We start from the raw sequence: 12,035 nt of genomic DNA, 5'->3' as shown, positions 1-12,035 counted from the left end.
ATATAAAATATACAATATCTAATTTATACATGATATCTATTAAGTGGCATACATGACATGGATTTTAACATTTTAAACAGAAAAGTTCATCATGCCTGTAATATTATATATTTGTAGGTCGTCAAATAAGTATATTTGCAATTTGTGCTTTTAATGGAAGCCAGAAAATATGCAAAAACTTTATTTAAAAACAATCATATTTCAGATAGTTTTCTAACTTCCAGTAAATGCACAAGATGCTGTTTTTCAATTTAACTTTTCACTCAAACTGTAAAAAAAAAAAAAAAAAAAATCTCCATGGTGAAAAAGCATGTACATAAACATGCAACGCAATGTGACATCTACTACAGCCTGTGTGGGCTAGAAGTCGATTGACGTTTCACGTTGCTTAGCAATGCAGTCTACCTTGTTCACTGACCCTGAAAGCGTTGTGCCGAATAAAGAAATGTAACACATTAGCTTTTCTATTGACATCATAGGGGAAACAAGTCTTTCATTTATTAAAAAGGCCAATTCACTTCCCAAAGCTATCAAAGGCCACTCGAGCACCTCTGCAGCCTTCAATCTTCTCATTTCAGTGAAAACGTATGCTCAATCCCTCCTCCTCTCGAGGCTTTGAATCTAAACTACTGATTGATTCAAATATCACTCTGATTAAAGCCCTGGCTTTGGACTCAAAGAGACTTTATGGATGTGCTGTGAAGCCCTACAAAGCTTCAGATCATGAATGGAGTCTATATAGAGTGGAGGGAAGAGTGGAAATATGTTCTGTGCTTTTGAAAAGGCAGCAGAAATCATGAAACTGCTGATGAACATCCAAGCAACGAATAAACCATCTCAAGAGCCCAGCCAATCACAGCAGGAGACTGAACTAATAGGGGTATAATAAAACGTTAGGTTTTTTCAAGAAACATGTGATAATATTATGTTGATCATGTGAATACTCGATATCTTTGCTCGTTTCACTGTATTAGATCAATTAACAAACCAAACAGCAGTTTTTAATGAATGATGGCACAAGTCAAAGTTAATGTGATGAACTACACACTGCTAGGACATCTGTGTGAACTTGAGTAGAATTGACCTCATACTTTCACTAAAAATTTGCTTGGGACCAGCTGGATAAAACCAATAACTGCATAAACAGCTCAGAAAAGTGAAGTTGGTTCTGTGAAACACTCTAGCATCATTTATTTGATCATTTGTTACCCAATGCAGTGAAATTCATACATTTTTAAATGCGGCTTAAGTGCCCAAGTACTTTTTGGGGGCGCTGTACCCACACAAGTACCAGTGTAGTTCTGTAACATTTGGGACTCTGCGGTAGATCTGAACTCATAAAACTGCAGAAGCCAGGATTTAGAAAAGAAATAAATGAATAAAAGATGACAAGTTATTACCAATGCAGAGAGGAGGCGGATAGTTCCAGCGGCGCACAGGCCCTGGCATGCAAGAGATATGGGACACTCCCTGCAAAGAAAAATAAAATAAAAATAAGAAGTTAAGATAAGTTTTTCAGTTTTTCCTTCATTCATTCAGTATTCACTCTGGCCACACTCTGACTGGCACAGTTTGGACCATTATGACATCATGACTTTTCTCAGATTTTTGGCTTTTTAAGTTGAGAGCACACTACAAAACTGAAGTTCATCGCTCTTTTAAGCTTTAAGTTTCAACCTAGTCTGCAACAAAACCTTAGAATGTAAGTAAATCGTATCGGGGTAGTGCTCTTTTTGCTCACAGATTTGTGAGGCTAAGCTACTACTAATCACAGATGCTACAATTTTTTTTAAACGGGCTTGAAATAGCTTCCAGGTTTGCACACTGTCCCGAGCAGCCAACAGGTAATGAAAATGCAAAATAGCAGTTGATCAACATGGGGACCAGGAATTGGCTAAACTATTGAACTACTTCCGCCCCCATCTCTCCAACCAAAAACGTATTAAAAAAATTGACTGAAAGGTCTTTTGAACCCATAACCTTGGTATTACTACTAGTATATAATTGTAAATAGTCTGGAAATAAAAATACAGTAAATAGGTTTCTGAGAAGAAAATGCTTCCCATTTAGTTTGTTGTGGATGTAAAATGTTCCCTCTCAGCAATTAAGTGCAAAATAATTTCTTTAGGTAGAAGCTAATTAGGTACATGCCAATAGGTTGCATAACATGCAAGGCTAATCATGGTTTTCCTCTGACCACATTGTGTCTTGAGCAGTGAATTATTGGATAGCGAGAGTGCTTTAAGGACATTTTGGTACTTTGTACAATAAACCAATTTAGAACCATGTTGGGATGCGACTTGATAGCTAATGTAACATCTGTGTCCTGAAGTGACCACTGCTGTATTTTGTTCATGGCAACTTTTGGCCAGGTTCACTTTCACCTGCAGAGTATATCCAGGGTCACACTGAAAGGACACCACATTGTTCATCTGTAGTCTCTCGCCCACTTTGAAGCCATTCATGGGTATAACCGGTTCAGGACAGCTAGTGAGGGACACAGCTGTGAGAGAAAACGAGACAATAAGCAGAGTATTTAGAGATGTTTGTATGTAAGTCCAGATGCGAAGGACTCGTAACAGATGTCCTACTCTTGTACTCCAGACGGAAACCGGCTGCAGAGACGCTGATGTCTGAGAAGAAGTGCAGGTAGAGCTGGTTAGAGGTGCTGTTTAGGAGGGCTGGGACTGTTGTACCTGTAGAATAAAGAAGCCATTAGCATATTGTGATTGTGTAGTTGAATCGGTGTGTCCTTAAACTATGCACACTTCACACTGCAGGTTAAACTATGCACACTTCACATTGCTTTTGTTCACAAAACCTATTAAAATTGTATTCTTTATTTGAAATAAAGCTGAACTAAAAATACATTAACACTAATAACTAAAAAAAATGACATTTCAAAAATATATAAAAGCAAATAAATAAAATGTAAAATATACTATAATAGTTTTTAATACTAAAATCACATGCACACACACTAATTCATCACTAATTGATAAAAATATAAACAAATATATTTTAGTTCACAGGCATAGAACTGTAGCAAGCAATTTAAGATATTTATGGAATAATGTGAAAGTTTTATGCTATGCAATGTATTTTCAAGTCTACAGACATTTCTGTTTCAAAACATTATGATAAAATACAAAACAACTGTCTGAAAGTTTTATATCTTCACATTTACATTGTGTTCTGAACTATTGCATACAAGAAAAGTGAAATACAATAAAAATATACTTTGTTGTTTTGCTTCAAGCATTCATTTCTAAAAGCCCAATGCAGATGAGAATCATTATGCATTCATTCGTCTGGAATATATACAACTGTTTTAGTCATATGGCTCAGTGTGTGCAGATATGATTGACTCATTTGTCTTCACTTTGTACACCGTTATTCATTTCAGGATATATCATTCATTTATCTCTCTCTAGGGCACTTGTAACATTTTGTGCCTGGTCTTTGTGCCAATAAAAGGGAAAAAAAACAGCCTTCCCTACTGTGTAAGTAGCTTCTGTTTCCCATAATGCAACACAAATGCACACTAGCAACAATAAAGAATCGCTTTTATGATCTATAAACTGTTTCAAAAATGGAGTAGCTCTTCTATACTTCATATTGCGCTCTAAAAATTGCTGCAAAACTACATTTCTTTACAAAGACAAAACAGTGCATTTCTCTCAGCCATCCACTGAGGAATCTTCCAAGCATTCAAAGCAACAACAACAAGATTACTGTGACGATGTGTGTTTATGTAATGAACTGAGTTATAGAAGTATTACACAGCCCACCTGAGAAGCTCCCCAGCATGGTGTCACTGTTGTCACCTCCATCAAACACCTCGAGAGAGTCCCAGTTCTGCTCTGTCACAAAGCTAATCACCTGGATCTGAGAGAATGGAACAGAACAAAGGTAAAAAAAAATACAGCGGCTTCATTCTTTTTGAGTATCAGTGGATTGTACTGAAAAATATTGCAGGCACTTGGCTATCTTTAAAGATTGAGTCCTGTGTATAGTTTTGAAAAGTTATGGTAGAAAATGCCAAATAAAGATATCTTAATTTGATGTGTTGCGTAACGTTTCAAATGTCATCTTCAAATATGAGAGGCATTCTTCTGCATTTGTTGTATATGCTCTTCACACAGTTTTTCCAATGTTCAGCCCTGTAGACATTTATTTTTCCGCCCCAGACTCAAACAAGCCTAGAAATTGTCTGGTCACAGTGGCATGACTGTGGCTATCGCTGGAAGATTGTCACATCTGATAGCCTTGCCGTCAAATGGCACATTTATTTGTGCTTGCTTCACATAGTGAATTGGAAATTTCATGAGAGGGAGGGGGTTAGTTCGATATCCAGACTTCATGAGCGCTCTGTCTGACACAAAATGAAAACACACCATCAATCCACCCTATAACATCAGTTAAGAGCTCTTCTATGCTTCTTTTAGGTTATAGACCTGAAACGGAATTGTTCAGTGATGATATCTGATCCTTTTTGGCATATATTTAGACAACATTCAACACACAAGTATACATCTGAAATTGCATAAATGGGTGATTTTTCTTTTTCTTTTTCAATCACAGGTCATTTGATCAACATTACAGCAAACCAGCTTGTTTAGAAATAAATCAAGGCATGTTTCCTGCACTGTTCACTAAAACTCAAATTATTTTTTTTAATTCTTTTCATTTATGTGCACCAATTTAGCAATGCATAGTAATAAAACACCAACATTTATCTACATATACTGTGTTTACATACATTTTGAATGCATAAACAAAGCCATGTGGGGCTATTCAATAAATATCGCCAAGCCTTACACCAGAGTAGAAGAAAATATGTACTGTAAGTTGTATAGGACTGTCTCTTAAATCACCTCATCTGCACCTCTTTCCTTTCATACCACTGCCTATTTATATCATGTCTCTCTTACTTTTGGGGATGTTGTAATCATTTCTGCATGGTTCCAATTCTCCAACAGCGAGAAGTTTATGAATTGGGTTAAAAGCAATTAAGTAAGCGGTCCTGAACTCCTCCCATGATTCAGAGCTATATTTGATTACATTTGTATCCAGCAGTGTGAGGCAAGTCTGGAGAGGCGGATGCAGATGCTACTTGAAAAAAGAAATAAATAAATCACTCGTATCCAATCAGCACTGCTCATCTTGCTTACTTTCACCACTTATAGCTGCATTTAAAATGTTGTTAATCATAAGACATGTGAAGGAGACCGAGTTTTAATCATGTTTGGGCTACACTTTATTTTGAGGTGTCCGTGTTACAGTGTAACTATACATAATTAAGTACTGAAAGTAATAATAATTAACTACATGTACTTACTATAGGGTTAGGATTAGGATTAGGGATTGGTTTAGGGTTAGCTGCGTGTAATTATGCACAATTTATAGTAATTACTATAGTAACAGGACACTGTAAAATAAACTGTTAACCATATTTGCTATAGGTATGCAAAACGACATACGGCAATAGTAGGTTTCGAAAAATTACATGTATCTCACTAAGGCTGCATTAATATATTTTAAATTGTAATTTATTCATGTGATGCAAAGCTGAATTTTCAGCATCATTACTCCAGTCTTCAGAGTCACATGATCCTTCAGAAATCATTCTAATATGCTGATTTGATGCTCAAGAAATTATCAATGATTGGAAACTATTATACAGTATCATTCAAAAGTTTAGGGCAAATAAGAAAAAAAACAAGGACGCATTAAACTGACATTTATCATGTTACAAAATATTTCTATTTCAAATAAACGCTGTTCTTTTGAACAGCAAATCCACTAGTATTCGTTTTAGACCAGACATATATAATCTGGTCCTTAGAAAGATGGCCACCCAAAGTATGTGCCAAATAATCTCAAAAAGCTCTTTACAACCAGGTTGCAGAGGAGCCAAGAAGGTAACGCTGAATAGAGTTATGAAGTATGACTGGAGGAAATGATGGCTGTAAAGATACTGTTCAAAATCTGACGATTATTACTGCCTTCTCCCTTAGAATTTAAACTTTTATGGTCTGCACTGAAATGAAAAATTGATACGGTTAAAAAAGTAACAGAGTTGAATCATTGCAGACTTGTTAAACGCTCTTCCGTGACCACATTTAAAAGTGTCACACTGCACAGGAAGTGATAACAGCATTATACAACTGAATTTACCCCTGAAAATTTCAGGCAGAGCTAGAAAAATCATAGAAATAAAGATAAGTGTGTCGACTCATTGAATATTTTGATACTGTCTCTCACCACATAGTTTCTCGAACTAGCCTTGCTCTCACAGAAGCACATATATTACAGAGACTTCTTTCAAAAACATTCAACAATCTTACTGAACCCAAATTTTGAACGGTAGAGCTTGTTATACTTAAATTTGTACAGCATGTACATGGCCACATAAAAAAAAAAAAAAAAAATGTATGATGCTTTGAGTTCATAATGGCCTTATAAAAGGGGACAAATTGGTGTTTTATTGTTGCTAGAAGAGAATACCTGGATTCCCATTCCCTCTGGCACGGTGATCTTCCATACGCAGCTCAGGCTGTTTAGGTAGGGCTCAGGATAGCCGGGGGACAGTATAGTACCTATCCGCTGGGTAAGATTCCCTCCACATGGCACTGCATCAAAGACAAAAGGAGAAAACGATGAAAGAGCAGGTACAGAAGGCAAAACCCACAAAACAGCCTACGGTATCGAAGGGTATTTGTAATCTTCCAGGACACCACCTTCCTCCTCGTGCATCTCCTGTGGTCAAGCATCTGGTAGCTGCAGTGAAGCGCACAGGTAAACAGCTGCACATGAGTGTGGATACCTGAGTGTGTACACACAGAGTATCCGCGGCAGCATCTGCCAAGCTTGTGCATTTGTGTATGTGTGACACGCCGGAGGCCATGACTGCTGGCCCACAGCTGTGTGACGTTGCTTGTTAAGCACAGGGAGAGTTTGTTGGCGACAGCTTTCTCTCAAGAGGAGCAGGAGTAGGAGTCTGTTTGCTCTGTTTCCCTACCAGAGCTGTGATGTGAATCTAACTGTGCTCATCCAAGCAAACGCATTGAGGAGGTTGGGACACAAGTAAACGTGACACTTAAGCAACTGAAGTGAGATCCTTTAACTGAAAAAAATACATTTTACTATTTCATCAAAACTGGCAACTGACAAAACTATATCGCCCTCATTATATTGCCTTTAACCTAATTGATAAGATCGTGAAAGTTGAGAGAAGTGTGAAATCCCTAGATATGTATAATGGGCTCTTACCAATGCAACTGGGTATGCTGCCATTCCACTGGGCCAGAGCGTTGGGTACAGTCAGGCACTCGATGGCACTGGGACCCTCCAGAACGTATCCTGCATTGCATTCAAAACTCACCACGGCTCCCACCGCAAAGTTGTTCCCAGTGCGTCTGCCGTGTCTGGGCTCTGGGACTGAGCTGCACTGGGTCGCGCTGGTCCTCGGGACAGCTAAAGCAAATAAATGCGCTATTGTTAGAAGAATTTGTACAAAACAGCAACTTTAGGATGTTACGGCACCTGCCAAGTGAGAAATGCTTTGTAATGCATTATACATGCAGTCATGCACCAAATTGTTAGTGAAACTGGCACTTTAAGTTTGAACCACAGAAGGTACTGTGCATACAGCTGGTTGGGATGCCCCAGAACACTACTACTTTTAATACTTTTATAAGATGCTGTACTTTTCCATTAAAGACACGTCAGGAAACGAACAGGAGTATGACTGAAAACCACAGGGGAGGCGAGAGAATACAATAATGCTGTTTTAGCTCCTAAAAACCACACTATCTATTATAGAGAAAGATGCGGGCTGTTAAAGCACATTTTAACAGAAGGCCCCATGACTGCCGAAGAGGTACAGCACATTTACAGCATCATTTACAATGTGTGTGAGTGTGAGTGTGTGCCTGAGAGAGAAAGAAAGACCATGGGCATATTGTTTAAATAATTTAGCACCTAATTTAGACGACAGTGCCTCTCTCAATCAAAACTGACTGCATAACATAACCACAAGTTATGGTAGGAACATCCCACACACAATATTTGAGCAGTTTATTGCAGGCTTGGGCACAATTAAGAATGTATATGAATGTATATAATAATGTAAGAATGTAAACACAATATAGGGCTGTTAACTAAAACTAAAACAATTAAAAAACAATATTTACATAATTGAAATAAAATTAACATTAACTGAAAAAACTGAACATTAAAAACTTTAATTCAGTTTAAGTACTGAAATTACAACAACTAAAATAGAAATCAAATTAATAAATGAAATAAAGATATGTTTTCATAAACTTATGCTGTTCGGTTCCATTTAGAAGATTCTGGATCATGTTAAAGTTTATATAGATAAATAAAGTAAAATGCAAATTTCTATGGGTGACATTTCAAATGTTGATATGTACAATTTCTGCATATACAGCATATGTTGTGTGTGTATAATACCATGTCCATGGGTAATTCTTAAAAAAAAAAAGAAAAAAAAAAAAGAAAATTCTTAAATGAACCCACTTACGGCGGTTCATTTCTTTGAATTTCATTTCATTTCAATTCAAGTTTGCCTAAATTCTGTGACATATTTGGTACCTTTATTCAAGATTAGTCATTTAAAAGGCATTCTCAACTCAATTCTAAATAGTTCACAACCCTGGTTAATAGAAAAAGAAAACGACATTTGGGATAGAGAAAGACAGATTGAAAGTCTTACCTTGATAGACCAGATGGAAACCTCTTGAGCTTGACTGACCCTTAGAAGAGAACCGGATAAGGATCTGGTTGGAGGTGGCTAGGGGCAAAGATTCACCTGAAAGTACAAACAAGGTGTCATGGCATTTGGCGACATTCTAAAACCAATGACATTTGATGTTATTGACCTGTGCCACAGATGCCATATTTGTTTGAGAGCAGCAGTGGAGGTGAAGATTATGAATGAATAATGATTCTTGGTGTGTTCATCACACAAAGACATCAAATGACTTCAGAAGACAAGGAATACAGTGCACATGTTGTGTAGATGTGGTCACTCTGAACTGCTGCTTTACAGAATACAGAATATATCTTTCAAAAGGCTCTTTGGCCACATACACACTGTAAAGTTTTAAGAGTCAAAACTGCATTTTAATAAGGGCATGCATCCCCTAAATTATCATTCTAATGCAGCCATAGCAACATTCTGGCATCTTGTGTGTTTGGGATCCACTCTTTTTGACCAAATATATTACAGCCACAAAATACTCATTCTGCAAATCGAACTAAAGCTCCGCCAACAGAGGCACGGTGTTTTGTTTATGCTCGCAAGGCTCCTTCACACTCTTGAAGTGTTGATATTTCCACTTATTACAAGTGTTTTTGGGCTTGTTGTTTGAGCCTGGCTCTAAAGCAATCAAGTTGATGGAGCTACTAAGTAGGCAGGTGAGGGTTGTGATATTTGGGTCTTATTTTTCCATGTAAAGCACTTAGGGCCCTATTTTAACAATCTAAACGCAAGCACTTTTGCTAGTTATTCGACAGGAAAAATGATCGGCGTGCCCGGTGCATGGTCTAAAAGGGTTGTCCATATTCTCTTAATGAGGAATAGGTGTGTTTTGGGCGTAACGTGCAATAAACCGGAGTCTCTTCTCCCATTCCCTTTAAAAGCCAGTTGTGCTCGCGCCATGGCGGATTCGCTATTTACATGGCGGAATTTGCAAACGGAAAAATTGAACGCTTCTCTAGCAAGGAAACGGATCTGCTCGTGTGCGAGGTTAAAGCACGCGAGCAGACCATCTACGGCAGCAGTTTTCAAACCCTGGGTTCAAACACTTTAAAAAAAAAAAGGTTGCCAGGATGATTCTAAGGAAAATGAACTTACATAAAAAAAAAAAAAAATTTTTTAAATGATTTTCATTAAATCCTAGTCTATAAGCCTATATAAAAGAAACACGTGAAATATTGCTATTTAAATAATTATCATATTAAAAAACGAAAGAAAAAAACTGCGACAGTATGCTGCTGTGTTTGGCTCATTTCTGTAAGGCGCGGCACTCCACAAACAAGTTGACGGAAAGGAAACCGAAATGGCAGTTTGTTTGTTTATTTATATGTTTATTTTACAAAAGCACAATGTTGAGTTTTATTGCGAGTGTACACAAATATAAGTAAACACTTTGCAGTTTCGAATGATGACCTGTATGAACAAAATGACGGAGTATGTGTTTTTATGTTTCCACTGTTCGATCGCGCCGGCGCCTCACACACAACATATTCAAGCATTGCAATCTTGACATCGCAGCCTGTTCATTATCAAAATAAAATAGTCAACCTAACATATAAAAATTACACTGCTCTGTTTAAATAGTCAGTAGTAATTTGTGTCATTCAGCATAAGCACTGCTGCACTGTGATGTTTCCAAGCACATTTTTGCGCATGTGAAGAGAATGATTTTTTTCCGTCAATATTGGAACGTGAGTGAAGTACAAAGCCTATAATAAATAATAGTTTAGCATCCTAACACATCACGAATATGGAAACATTTTGATTTGAATGTGAGCCCAACGCCGCTTACTTTCACTTTCGCTTTGAATTATTTCGTTTTGGCTTGTTTATAGTTATTTTTAGCATTCTTGTTCAGTTCTGAATATCATTAAATTTAAAGGATTTGTTGTGGAATATTTTTAGTGTATTTTTTTAAGCATATAGCAAACGATAGTAGGCTATTAATTGGTTAAAATTCTTAAGATCGGTTAATAGTTAACCGGTTAATTAGCATCCCTGTATATATAGCTAGATCAAATTAGTGCAGAATCAACTTTGCGTTGCGATCGCGTCAAGGATCAGCCAGTGCATGTGCATCATCAGGTGTGTCTTTTTTGCAGAACTATAGGTGAAATGAACATAACAATTGATGATCTTTACAACGGAACCGAATCAGCACTGAACTGACTTCAGCTGAACAACAGCCGAAACGCATTATTTTCCTGTTTTCACTGTAAAGCTGCTTTGAAACAATCTGTATTGTATAAAGCGCTATATAAATAAAGGTGACTTTACTTGACTTGCATTGCTCATTATTAGCGCATGTGCTTTCTGTGCCGTGGTGTGGGGGCTGAGGCTTTGAATCAACCCACAGATCCCCGAGGCCCAGTTGAGCTCCACAGGGGTTTGCAGAGAGCAGGTTCGGTGTTGACTAATTCGTGCAGTGGCCAGAGAAGATGAAACTGCACAACACTCTCGTTCATGTTGGGATTGACCAATGCGCCTGCTCATGCCTTTGGCATGCTGGGATGTTATTAGAACAAGCCTCCGTGGGCTGCCGACAGAGTGACAGCTACAGTAATAATCCGGTGGAGGCAGAGGTGTGGGGAAACCCTGACCGCTGATTTATTCGCCCCTGCTGTTTGTTCTGATGGCCACATTATTCTGCAATGCTGCTCGGAAACTGTTAGTCCTGTGTCGCACAACACCAACAGCAAACCTGGATGGTGCCCACAGATTCACCTCGACAGGAAGGATGCGTTATGCAACATTCAAGGTTGTTGTGGAGTAAACTGACGTGGCCTGACAACATCCTGTCAGGATTCCAGAAGACTCAGGATCACAGTGTTGAATATGATGACTCAACAGAGGTGGATTTGCCGGTTTGTCTACCTCCGACTTTGGCTGTTTAACAGTTATATGGAATTTTAAATGCTCAAATGCTTACATTGTTTATAATTATTACCAGTAGCCTAATTAATATGTCATGTTCTACTTAGGCCAACAACTTGTCTTGTTTGGTCACCATTGAAAATGAAGGATTAGTTGTGGAGTGATGAGAACCAAAAATGGATTCATACATTTAAGTTCAAGCACTAAGATTGCAAATGTTGCAACTGTGAGATATAAAGTTGCAATTATCTTTTTTTTTTACTCTGAGGCGGAAACAGACTTCCATAGTAATATGGGTGGCAAAATAAATTCACACTGATTTCAGTTTTTTGTGTGTGTCTAGAATCCTTGTCTATTGTTTAAAATAAGTTTC

General features: G+C 37.7%; 1 protein-coding gene across 1 annotated transcript in view; it reads right to left on the bottom strand.

Moving 5' to 3' along the window:
• The window catches only part of csmd2 (CUB and Sushi multiple domains 2), a 296,611-nt gene that overhangs the window by 54,900 nt on the left and 229,676 nt on the right, over window positions 1–12,035 (bottom strand). Inside the window, exons 33-39 of the mRNA XM_084424679.1 lie at window positions 8,744–8,839; window positions 7,276–7,479; window positions 6,511–6,635; window positions 3,792–3,888; window positions 2,592–2,696; window positions 2,385–2,503; window positions 1,401–1,470 (exon numbers count right to left, since the gene is read on the bottom strand). Coding sequence (XP_084280805.1) covers window positions 1,401–1,470; window positions 2,385–2,503; window positions 2,592–2,696; window positions 3,792–3,888; window positions 6,511–6,635; window positions 7,276–7,479; window positions 8,744–8,839 — 816 coding nt within the window. The remainder of the gene's footprint in view (window positions 1–1,400; window positions 1,471–2,384; window positions 2,504–2,591; window positions 2,697–3,791; window positions 3,889–6,510; window positions 6,636–7,275; window positions 7,480–8,743; window positions 8,840–12,035) is intronic.

This window comes from Rutilus rutilus (genome assembly GCF_951802725.1).
Source record: "Rutilus rutilus genome assembly, chromosome: 11".
Lineage (NCBI taxonomy): Eukaryota > Metazoa > Chordata > Actinopteri > Cypriniformes > Leuciscidae > Rutilus > Rutilus rutilus.
Note: the sequence above shows the minus strand (reverse complement) of the source record. Positions and strands in the feature narration are given on the sequence as shown.